The sequence below is a fragment of the Galeopterus variegatus genome, unplaced genomic scaffold (genome assembly GCF_000696425.1).
Source record: "Galeopterus variegatus unplaced genomic scaffold, G_variegatus-3.0.2 Scaffold2870, whole genome shotgun sequence".
Taxonomy (NCBI): domain Eukaryota; kingdom Metazoa; phylum Chordata; class Mammalia; order Dermoptera; family Cynocephalidae; genus Galeopterus; species Galeopterus variegatus.
In genome coordinates, this window is record NW_007728981.1 from 185,330 (window position 1) to 197,903 (window position 12,574).

At 45.5% G+C, this 12,574-nt stretch overlaps 1 protein-coding gene across 1 annotated transcript in view; it reads right to left on the reverse strand.

Moving 5' to 3' along the window:
• The window catches only part of WWTR1 (WW domain containing transcription regulator 1), a 124,571-nt gene extending 123,792 nt beyond the window's left edge, over positions 1-779 (reverse strand). Inside the window, exons 1-2 of the mRNA XM_008583253.1 lie at positions 621-779; positions 1-207 (exon numbers count right to left, since the gene is read on the reverse strand). Of these exons, the coding sequence (XP_008581475.1) occupies positions 1-204 (204 nt within the window). The 5' untranslated portion in view covers positions 205-207; positions 621-779. The remainder of the gene's footprint in view (positions 208-620) is intronic.
• Positions 780-12,574: the final 11,795 nt, after the last annotated feature.

The following is a 12,574-nucleotide window of genomic DNA, read 5'->3' on the forward strand; positions in this document are numbered from 1 at the left end:
GTCGGTGCTCGACTGGCGCGAGTGCGAGCCCGAATCGGGCTCCTTGAAGAACGACTCGGGCAAGATCTTCTTCCGCCACGAGCTGGGCTTGGGGTTCATGACAGAGTTGAAGAGGGCTTCGAGGTCCGTGTCGAGGTCCTGCGTGACGTGGATCACTTGCTGCCCGGGCGGCGGGAGCGGAGGGGGCGCCGAGGCTGGATTCATCTTCTGCAAGGAGAGGGAGGTCAGATCAGCCTTTCCTTTAAAGTCGGAGAGTGGGGGGGAGAATAGAGAGAGAGGAAAGCGAGGAGACAGAGGGGTGTCGGCCTCAGATCCCAGACACTCGGCGTCAGCCCGGCCGGTGGGGGAGGGGTCCCTCCTAGCGTGGAGAATTATGCAACTCGGGAAGCAAAGAAGTCCCCGGGAGGAGGCGGAGGGCGGGCGGGGGCGCAGGAACCGCGCTCGGGATGTTGCTGAACTGCTCGTGGCAAGGACAGGTCTCCGCTTTGCAGGGCAAGCAGCCCCCCAGCCCCGAGAGAAAGCTCAGCCCGAACCACCCCCACTGCGTCTCGACTCCAGAGCCCCGAGGGCCTGCGCCCTGGAACGGTGCCGGGGAGCGGGCGCGCTCCGGCGGGCACTACCTGGGCGCGCCGCAAAGCCGAGCCTGAGCGTGCGGCCACCGCCGTCCCGCCCGAACTTGCCGTCGGGCCTGGGTCGCTCGGGTGCGTCCCGAGCTTGCGGAGCTGAAGCCGAGGCCCGGCTGGCAGATCCCGACCCGACTCGGTGCCTAGCAGCCGAGGGGCTTCGGCTCTCACATCCCCCGAGCTGGCCTCAGGCGCTCGCGCTGGGTGAGGAGGAGGCGCAGGAGAAGCAGACAGCGCGGCCGCAGCAGCTCCCGGACTATCCCATAAACAAAGTTTGGAGCAAACTCCCACCCCCAGGAAAGAGGCGGGCCCGAAAGTGGAGCTGTTGAATTATGCATGACCTCCCAGCCCCGAGCTGCCTGCCCCCGCTCGCCCCGCCTCTTCCTTCCCCTCCTCCTCCTCCCACCCCCGCTCCAGAAAACCCCGGGCGTGATGGCACTTCACAGGGTGGGAGGAGACGGGTGCCCCCCCAGCCGCTCCTCCCGGCCGCGCGGATCCCTCCCGCGGAGCCCTGGATCTGCATTCCTTTGAGTTTACCACGAACTTGGGGCGGGATCAAAGGGAAAGTGGCTCGAGCCAGTTTAATCAAGGGGTTGTGGACCGAAACCAAGGCTGGAGGTGGCGGGGAATACGCGGGTGAGGGGCCCGGGCCGAGGAGGGGCCGGTCCCGGGCACCACGCCCTCCCCTCGAGCCCGGCGCCGAGGACCCGAGCGCCCCGGGAGCAGCGCTGACCCGCGATACTGCCCGAGGGCGGGCCTGGGTGCGCCCGGGCGCGGGGAGACACCAACAAGGCCAGACTTTCCGCGGGAGGCTGCTTAGCGCTTGTGACCATATTTGGTCTGTTGAGGAGGCATCTTGGCTGCGTGGCTTTCAATTGTCTGCTAGAGCGCAGACGGTGCCCAGAAAGTGCTTCTATCGCTGGAGATGCGGCTTCGTCAACGGGTGGGTTGTAAATAAACCGTCAAACCATTCATCAATCCTTAGTTTCTTCTACAGGATAACTCAGGCCACTAGGGATTGGAAAGAAAACAGGTCAAAGCTGGGTCCTGCAAGGGGAGAGCAATTGCGCCCCCCTCCGCGACATGCTTGCGGGTGGTAGGAGGATTGGAATGTTCCTGACGCCCTCCTGGGAGCCTGGATCCAGGATGGACCCAAGCAGGTGTCTGGGAGTAGAGAGGGTGCGCCAGTGACCCGGAAAAAGCCACTTACCCTCCCACCGACTGGATCTGGACGAGGGGTGGAGACCCCCTGCCTCTAGCGAGGGGGAGGAGGTCAAGCCTGGCGAGAGAGCTGCGGGAAGTGGGAGGCGGCCTTACCCTCAGGAGCAGCTCAATTCCTTCTCTCCCTCCTGCTCTCTCCATTTCCGGGAAAGGAAGGGTGGCAGCGAGGTAAGTGACATTCCAGGAAGCCCCCCTATCCCATCCCATTGGATTCAAACAGAAGTTTATTAAATAAATCAAATGAAGCAATGTATGTAAAGCACTTTGCACAGCGCCTGGCTGGCCACACAAGTGTTTGTTAAACAAAATAGAATTGTATTAAGTTCAGGTATTTATACCTCAACTTTTTATAAGGGCGATTTAAAGTCAGAATTAAAATCTTGAGTTGCCAAGAAGGAGAAAAGTTTAAAGGAAAAACAAGGTTTTCCCGTAGTTTTGCCTTGGAAAAGGTAGGAGAATTTTGGGGACACTCAATGAATGGCTGCATCCCTTACCCAAAATTTTGTAAAGCCCACCAAAGTTAGCCACCTCCCCTATTATCTGTACTTTGGGTGTGCTCTGATTCCAGACTCCTTACAGACTGGGAAACATCAGGGCTGCCTTAGACAAAGACAGGTGTGTGGGTCACCTTCAAAGGTAAGTAGAACATGGTTCCTTTCAGGAGCCTCTGGAACCAGGTGTTTTCCATGCAGCAAGTTCTTAGCCCATAGGACTACCACAGGGAAGGGGAAAGCCACTGCAGGTCGCTCCATGGGAAGCAGAATCTTTGCAAGCTATGCTCAGATGTCACCACAGTTGCAACAATGAAGAAATTAGCTTTGGAAGCAGAGGAAGTGACTGGGACCAAATGGTTCCCAAGGCTGACCTGATGATTAAAGAATGGAAACTTGAGGCCAGCCCTACTCCGTAAGGTCCTCACCCCCCAGAAGAAAGGTGAGAGTCAGTGTTGGGATGGATGAGCAAGGATGCAGTCTTCATTCCTTGCCAAACTTCAAGAAATAGACAGTGGAGGTCAGAGGAGTAGATGTCTGAAATGGAAATTGCCCTGATCACAGGATAACTTAAAGACTCTCGGTTCCCAAACAGCCCATAAGATGTGATAGTGGATGATTCAAGAGATTTGCTGTCATCCCAGCCCTTCCAACAATAGCTTCAGATTAAACAATATTTACAGGTGCCTTGTGTGTATCAGTCAAATGAGAGGCATACACACATACATAAGAGGCAGCATGATGTAATGCGTAAGTGTTTAATTTCTGGACCAAAAAACCTGAGTCACCTCAGGCAAGATACTTAAGCTGTCTATTCCTGAGTTTCCTTCTTTGTAAATTAGGGACAATAACAATACCCACCTTGAAGGATTTTTGGTTAAAACACTATACAAATTTTATCTGTTGACCCATGGTTTAGAACTCAGACTTTGAAGTATCTGGCTGTACCTTCTACATTGGGCAAGTAACAGCCTCCCTAAGTCACAGTTTATTCACTGACAATTTGGAGATGATATTGTGGTGGTCTGTTACACTGCTGCCCTTCAATGGCCAGCCTCCTGTTATTCACACCCTTATGTTGTTCCACTTAAATCTGAACTGGGCCAGTAATTTGCCTGAGCCAGGAAAATGTAGCAGTGAATCTGGGCTAGTCTCCCTACCCCCATCCCATCACCTAAGAAGGTGTAGAAGAAGCTTCCGCTGAAGTTTCTACCTGAGCCACTAGGAAGAAGTCCAGTTACCTTGCTAGAGAAACCACATGAAGGAGAGGCTCTGAGATATGTGGAGAGAAAAAAATTGCAGCTACCCAGCATCTGAGCAGAGCCCAGCCCCCAGCCAGCCCCCCAGGTGAAAGCACACACGCATCAGTGACCAATCGTAAGACCAGCAAAACCAGAGAGCTGAGCCCAGCCCAGATTGCAGACTTGTGAGCAAATAATATAGATATTGTTGTAAACCACTAAATTTTTGTGTTTTTTTAAAATGCAGAATGTGCCTTCTAAGGATTAAATGAGAAAATACAAATAAAGCTCAACACAAAGCCCTCAACAAATAATGGCTATTATTTAAGTCTCATGGAGACCCAAAGAATAGATAAAATATTATATATCCCCATTTTATAGATAAGGAAACTGGAACAATGAGTTTTAAAATATTTTGTCCAAATAGTTACTATGAAATCATAATAAAACCCTGCGATTCAGCCCAGAGTTTTTAACCCTAGAGCACAGAGCTTTTTCCACTCTCCCACCCTGTGTTAACCAGGAATTGCTCCCTGGTATTGCCATTTTAAAGCAGTGTGATACCTTCTGCCTGATTATCTCATAAACTCCACAGATTTTATATGATAATCAATTGAGAGTACACTCCTGCTGATATGTAAATCTTTCTCCCCATTTGCAAACACTTTCCACCTGAAGTCTATCACCTGCTTCCAAATCCTCCCAAGACACTTCCTACTGAAGCTTCCCTTGAGTCATTCCTCCCACCTCCCCCTCTGTCCACATCCAATCAGTGGCAAGTGCTGTTGATGCTGTCATATGGTGTCCCTCCAATCCATCCTTCCTTTCCCACTCCCACAAGACCTTATCTTGAAATGCTCACAGTGGCCTCTTAACTGGTTTCTCGGCCTCCAATCTCTTGTCTCTGGTCTGTTTTCATGATGTCATTCCCTGGCTCAGAAGTTATTTAACAACTACCCACAAGAATAAAGGTCAAAGCTATCGATCAAGTACCCAAGGTCTCCCAACGAACTGCCGCCTTCAGAGCTTTCTGACCTTGGTTCTTACATGGCCCAACAAAGAAGTGTCCTTCATCCACTCCAGCCAGGCTGTCCTAAGCATATTTGGTCTATTCCTTCACTACACCTATCTCTTCTGAACCCTGATCAAAACTGCCCCCCAAATAGTATTGTCAAGCCTTCATTAATCTCTCCCATCTTTCCACTAAATTCTTGTGGTTCTTGTCTTTTTCACTCCCTTGACATATAATCAAACATAACACTGCTTTATACTGTATTTTAACATTAACCTTAGTATCTCTTGTCTCCTCAACTGGATTGTAGATAGCTGTAGGGCTAGGAGCACCTTACATTTCTTTATGGAATTGCTCCTAGGAAGCCACAGTGCCTCACTGAGGCCATGATGACCCCTGTGTGATTTTGGCCATTGCTTTTTCAGCACCATTAGTGTACTCTCAACAGTTTGTAAGGTATTCTCCCACCATTCGCTACAGTTTTGTCACAAATTATGGACTGAACTCCTTAACAGGATTGCAAGCTCTTTGAGAAAAAATCTGAGGCTTTATTTTCTTTTTGTCTTTCCTGTGCCTGACAAGGCGTTCTCCATGAAGGAGTGCTCGGTACATGTGGTTGCCTAGCCCAGTAGCTGTGGTCCCTACTATTCATCTGCCATGTTTGCCTCAGGAAAGCCTCAAGCTGCTTTCCTCAGTCCTACCCCCTTGGGTTGCTGACTTGGTCTGAGTGACCGATTTCAGCTAAGGGGAATGGTTAAAAACTTGGCAGGATGGTTAAGTTGTTAGAAGAATATGGCCCAGAAGCCCTTGAGGCAGACAGAACCTGCCTGGACTTGCTGAACCAGTATGGAGAAAATTCCCAGAGCAGGGGTTGGGCTACCATTTGCAACTGAAAAGGAGCAAAACAGACAAGGACCTTGAAAAGATACAGGTTTAAATAACAGAGTTAAAAAAACTGTTGAATAAGGTTAATCTTTATCTCGACATGAGGATGAATTGGCAGTTCCTTGACAAATCAAACGTGACACTTGTGTATTCATAATTTACCACACCCCAAAGTGTCCAGCATACAGCGTGTACACAAATGCTTAAATCAAAATGAACTGGAGCAACAAATATGATGTTGATGGGGGGGAGGAAAAGGAGGAATTGGTAAAGGGACATGAAAATCAGCTACATTGTATATTGATAAATTAAAATTTTAAAAACTGAATTGGAACTGCCACCCATTTTTCATTTACTCTTTCTAAGTGCAGGTCTCAGTGCCACATTTCACTTTGGTGTTCTTAATATGTGCATCACCAGCATTATGAGAAGGAAGGTAATTTTGATGATGATGATGATGATGGATGGAACTGACTTCTGCCTAGTGTTATCTATTGCTTTAGCAATGTACTTGGGCCAGAGGAAAAAGGAATTCTGAGATTTAAGTTTAAGTTCAGTACCTTGTGCAAGTTGGGGGGAGAGGGAGAGGTTCTAGGAAAAATATTTTTAAATGGGAAAAATAAACTAATAGATATTTTCCTAGAAAAGAAAAAGACACTCTTGAAAATGCTTAACAATATACAGTACAGTTTAGAAGTTAACATCAAGCTATATTGTAAAGTTGCCAATTGCAGCATAATCTATAGTAGGGGAAAATTAGATATTTCCTAAGCATTTAAGAAGAGAATGGCTGAGTATATTCAATGAAGTTTTTGGTGGTTACTTGAAACTGTCTATGAAGATAATGTAACAACCCAAAAAAGATATTTTTTATAATTTTTAACTTTTAATTTAAAAAGAATCCGGGAACAAACATCTGTGAGCACCATAATTATAACTTTGTTCAAAAACATAGGAAAAATAGATGAAAAATAAGATGTTAAAATAATACCAAAAAATAAAATACCTATGGAAAAATAAAAAGATAAGTGTTTCTTTGTGCTTAGACCTGTGTAAATGTGTAACATGATAAACTGAATCAACACTCTCAGAAGCTGAAACCGTATTATTAGTATTATTTTGGGTGTGATGAGAGAACTAAGCAGTGTTTGGGGGGAAATTTCAAGGTGCTCAGTATTATCCATCCATTTAACAAATACATATTTTTTTGAGTGCCCACTGTGCTCTCTCAAGCTGAGCTTGGAAGTTTGCCACCTGGTAGGACATTATTAGTTGACAATGTCATTTAGCTCCTCCCTGTACCCAAATAAGTCCCAGATCTGGTTACACCAGGTGTTCAAGAAGCCACTATTCTTCCCCTGTCTTATTTTTCATGTTGACAGGAGCCTTGCATATACAAGCTCTACTATTATCTCTCTGTCTCAGCATGGTCCAGACTTAAGTTAGGCCACTTCTTATGCGTGGTCAAGAAAGGTCAATTCATGGTTTGAAGCCCAGGAGAAGAGAAGAGGGCATGCCAAACCAAAACAGGGTGGAGAGAAGACCCAGGACTCAAATTTTTCTCCAAAGAAAGTCAATGCCTATAGACATGAGTTCAACTCACACATGCTTAACAATGACAAAATTTAAAAGAAAAAAATACATATTTCCAGATAATCTTAGAGGGTGGATTCATTCTCATATAGTGTCTGTCACACAATAAATCCTAATTTGACAATATGACTAAAGACATTTCCACCTCATCCTGATAATTAAAAGTCGTTAGTATTTCAACTATCACAGCAATAATAAATAATAGTTATATATTTTAGAGGCTACAAAAAAATCTCACATGTGCAATCAGATGAATCTCACAGTAACCCTGTGAGACAAGCCTTACTAGAACTCCTATTTTAGAGATAAGAAAACCAAGGTTCAGAAGAGTTTGTGTCTTGCCAAAGGCCATCGACTTGTAACAGACACCAGGACACAAACCCTCCAGTGCCTCACAGGCTTTCAAGTTATATTTCTCTTATAACTTCTTAACTGAATCAGAGTCTGAATTACTCCTCTGTAAGCATACACAATTCTGTCTTTCCTTAAAAAGAAAAAAAAAAGAGGCACTATTTTTAGTCATTTTTCCTGCCCTTAACAGTATCATTTCACAAATGCTTTGTCATCTAATGGCCATTCAATGCATGGGGCTCCTAAAATTTAAACTGAAGCTTAGTTGTCTCCTCCCTCTCATTAAATACATGAAAACTCAAAAGGTACTTAAAATACAATCAACTCCTAATTATTGGAGTACTTGTGTGTATTAAAGAATCCTTCAGTCATATGAATCATCACTCCTAATTAATAAGGAACAGACAGTCCCTATTTTTTTAAAAGAGTTGTATTCTTAAAGCTATTTTGTAAATTGGGGTCATTTGGCACTCAGAATGTGTTTTATTACAGGGGAAAAAAATATTACTAATGATGGCTAGGCACCCCAGCAACCCACTGTGCTCCAAATCCTTGGGAGCCGTAAAATCCATCTGTCTTGATATTCTGGTCAAGTCCATCTAGACTTGAAGGTATCACATGGTGCTCTTAACAGCAAGACAATTTCAGGACTACATGGGCACTAACCTAGTGGCGGCACATTGTAGTCCTCGTGAGTCATCATCTCCCATTTTTTGGCAAAGATTTCAGGCAAGAGCAATTTTAAAGTTCATTCTGTATATTTCCTCCCACCTGCTATCATTCCTGTTTCACAGGAGGGAAAAGAATCTAAAAATATTTGAAAAGAGAATTAAAACATCTTGATAAAATGCCAAAGAATAACTGAATGAGAAGATCCCCGAGACTTACCTGCCACCTTATTTAAAAATTCTGAAATTACTGTCTATGAAAGTGTTAATCCAGGCTCTTGCCTGGTATAGGCTGCACTGTCAGGAGGTCAACACTAGAGATGGTAATAATTCAGAATCTGGCTAGTTGGCATTGAATCTATAAAAACAAAACCGGCTAAAGGCTTTCAAAGGGAACAGCCTAGATTTTTAGTCATCCACTTTTCTTGTAAGTGTAAAAGACTGCCTTTTTCCAATTAAATAGAATAACTCGTGGCTTTCACCAAGGAAGGACAAAGTTATTTTTTGATGTTGCATTAGATACATTCTCAGGTGAGAAATCTCTCTCTTCCATCCGCCCTAGGGATGGGATATTGAGGGGTCCAACAGCTAACATTTCATTGCTTTACATCACAATTCAAGTCTTAAGTAGAAGTAATGTATCCCATTCTTGGAAAAAAATAAGTAGTCACCAATAGAGGGGGGCCCTTTAGATAAATTCTTTGACAACTCTGAGGCAATAGTTATACTGATTCCTCTACATAAGCTCCCTCAGACACTCCATTCATCAGAAAATGTCACCTGGGTTTCAAAACTTTTTGTTAGTGTTTGAACACCCCACAAAGAGAAAGAAGTTTCAGTCTGTTTGGCTGAAAAGGCAAATATGATCTGGTGGTAAATTTCATCCTCACTAGTGAACTGTCAAGAAGTCTCAGTCTGTTTGGCTGAAAAGGCAAATATGATCTGGTGGTAAATTTCATCCTCACTAGTGAATTCTCCCTTTGACTTTCTGAGCAGCTCTGCCAAAGGAGGAATTTTACAGCCTCTAAAGCAAGCTGTTGGCATGGGAGAGACCTGGTCATTTTTACCCCAAACCACCACAGGCCTTTGTATGGAGTCCAATTTCTTACCCTTAGTCAGTCTTTTCTATTTCACCACTGCCAGGGGTCTTGTTTTTGTGGGAGAGGTAATTAGAACCTTACATATAGGTGTTTTCCCTGCAAGGGAACCTCTTCGGTGACACCAAAATTTCCGCAAGGAAAATCCTAACCAAATTTATTTCTGCAACAGTCCCGTTAATCTGGAGCTTGGGCAGCAGTGGGTAGCTGGTCTGGAAATAAGAGTGCTCTTTCTTCCTGTTATCACATATCCATCTGAACTTGAAAAGCCCCACTTAAATCAGGAATTTCCATTCTTTTGGAAATGTCATTTCATTTTAACTTGCAGTTCTATGGTTTAAAGGACACAAACAGGGTTCCCACTACTAGAGTCTAGTGGAAGGGGAAAGGGAAGAAAACATAAAAGTAATCCAGGAAAACTTTGAAGGCTAACTTGCCATTTTGAAAACAAAGTTGGACCTCTGCTTTCCTGCTGCTAGTTTGCTAAGCTAAACCATCCTATAACTTCTCGGGGAAGTTCCATGATAGTAAATTGTCCAGCAGCAATATGGTATTTATAAGGTGGGTGTCTGTTCTACCTTCAGTCTTCAAACTACTCATCAAGGAAAAAAAGAAAGAAAATAGAGAAAAACAGGCAATGACCTGGAAAAGGGGAAAAGAACTAGCAAAAGTGATTTGTGGTTCAGTTCAGATCCACGAGGAAGCACACACCAAGATGTAGTGAGATGAGCAAAAGACGTATTGGGGTAAATGCCTGTAAAAGTTAAAGAGACGAAGGAAGATGAGTAGGCCAGGAGAATCTTCAGATAGCAGTACGGGTCTGACACGGGTGAAGGAGGAGGGGAAAGGGAGGACTGAGCAGGAAGAAACTCAGTCTGCACTGCAGCTTCGAGAAAGTCCCAGCCAGGCCAATGGGGAGCGCCAAAGCAACAACTGTTACAGGCATCCCACGAGAGGTAGCAATGGCTCAGCTCTAGCACCCTGCTGTACTCAACGAATGGCAGACTGAGGAGACCATGGCCCTCAGTGTGAACAGCACAGTAAATTTCACAGGTGCACCGACTGGCACTGTCAGCTCACTGCTTCGCTTACGGTGGATTCTCCATTGAAGGGAGCCCTAGGCAGTTACCCACATGGTTTTAACCACAGTCCACACAGACTGCGTCACACAGACTGACTTCTCCATCCATTTTCAGGGTGCAGTTCTTCCAAGGTTACTGCGGGCCTCTCCTCCTGAGGGGACACTTAGAAGAGGGAGGTTAATGAGGCAAACCACAGCCCCAGTTGCTGCAGCTGGTATTGAGGCCACAACTGGTATTTATCTTCTTCCTCCTTCACTATCCACTCTAAGTCTTCCTAATCCCATGCTATCAGCTCTACAGGTGTTCAAAGCCAACCTGGTGCTGCAGCTCAAAGCTTCATTCCTAAGGGGGCCAAGGCTGTGGGATCACTCCCTTCTCATACTGAACTACTGCATATGGCCATCCACAGTTATAACTGGGGAGGCCCCCAGTCCCTAGAGGCACCCAAGTGGATGGCTTGGTTGCACACACTCCTCCATTCCTCTGTGCAATAGCAACCTTAGCCCTCCCACTGCACAGGGTCATTATCCAGAATGATGATGACTCTTCTCTTCTGCTGGACATGGGAGTCTAAAGTGCCCAGGTGGCATTCATAGATTATAGTTCAATGATATCCTTGCTATATCCCTTGACAAGAGTGCACTCCCTTTGGGGACCTGGGCTTCTACAGAGCCCAGAGTTGTGAGGATGGGAAGCAGAAGTTCCCCAATGGGTCACTGGGAGTGATGGTATGTAGGGCCACTCTTGCTTCCACCCCTTTGTTCTGGGACCCATGCATTCTTCCTGTTAGTGACAGCATCATATAAAGGACTCTGATTTAGTGTATACACTGCACCCTGAAGGATGGTACCTCATCCCTGCAGAATATTTACTACAAACTGGTGCTTCAGCAGTGCTTTCACTCTTATCAGTTTAGCTAATTCTAGGTAATGTAGTATGTAATACAACCAGCAGATCCTATAACCAAAGGGTCATTTCTGCACGTCCTTTGCTGCAGAGTGGATCCCCTGATCAGATGCTATCTTGTGTGGGATTTCATGCCTACAGATCAGGTATACTATAGGTTTCCAGACAGTAGTGCTGACTGAGGTTCTGTAGGCAAGAAAGGCAAACTCATACCCAAAATAAGTATCTATTCCTGTATAGACAAACTAGATGGAAGGGGCCCATTATAGAAAGCAAAGTGGCTACCTGGACTCTTCCAGAAGTAGTGTTATATAGGAGGTTTCTGTTGTTGGCATATTAGACATTTGAAAGCAATAGGAACCAGATCAGGTTTGGTGTGAGTCCATGATGTTGGCTCATGGGTAGCCTCCATCTCTGTCACCTTTCATTTGCCTGTTGTATCAGTTCTGGGGTATTGATGGCCAGGATCGACTAACATCAACTGGCCAAGTTCATTTTGTCTATGTGGTTGTTTAGTGCCTCTCCAGTGGTGAATACTTTCATGTGGGTGTTAACATGTAATACAAAAACCTTTATGCTTTATGCCCACTGCCATATACACATCCACATGCCTCTGCTTTCAACTGTATTTTCTCCAGTCTTTCACTCCTTTCCGTTCCAGGGCCACTACACAAGAAAGCGTGTATCTTCTCACCTCAAGCGGTCACCTCTCCTTCTACACAAGGTGAAGGACCAGTTGCAATGCTCACAGCTCTACCCACTGTGAGGTTTCTGAGCCACTGTCCATTTTTGACTTGCACCCACATACTGAGCCAACTGATCAATAAAACAAGTTTTGGCTTTCTCTTCCTCCTTCGGCTTATTGGGAACCTGCAGGGAGTAAAGAGAGTTGGTGTATCCGTGGTGGATAACATGTGGATCTGGGATACTGTTCATGCAATTTATTCATGCCCTCTGGCCTGGCTCAGGCTCAGTCCCATATGTATCATTTCCAACTCAAGATGGACTGCTCTCAGGCCTGTCCAAGCTTCATGGATCCAACAGAACCCAGATCATAACAGGCAATTCTTTTTTCAATTTTTCAATTTTTTTCTTTTTTTTTTTCTTTTATTTTTGAGGCTGGCTGGTACAGATATCTGAACCCTTGATCTTGGTGTTGTACATGTTATAATGCATGCTCACTTGGTGTCCCATGGCCAAGTGTTCCATCTCTACCAGTATCTGCTAACATACCAGGAGCTGTTTCTCGAAAGATGTATAACTCTCGCTGCACATGGCATGGCCTTGCTCTAGAAGTTCTAGTACCTGTCTTGTGATTCTCCCACTGAGGCTTGCTATAAATTTCCCACCTCCAACACTGGGCTCTTCCAGGTAGTATGGTCAAGTAACAGGGCTATTCGGGCC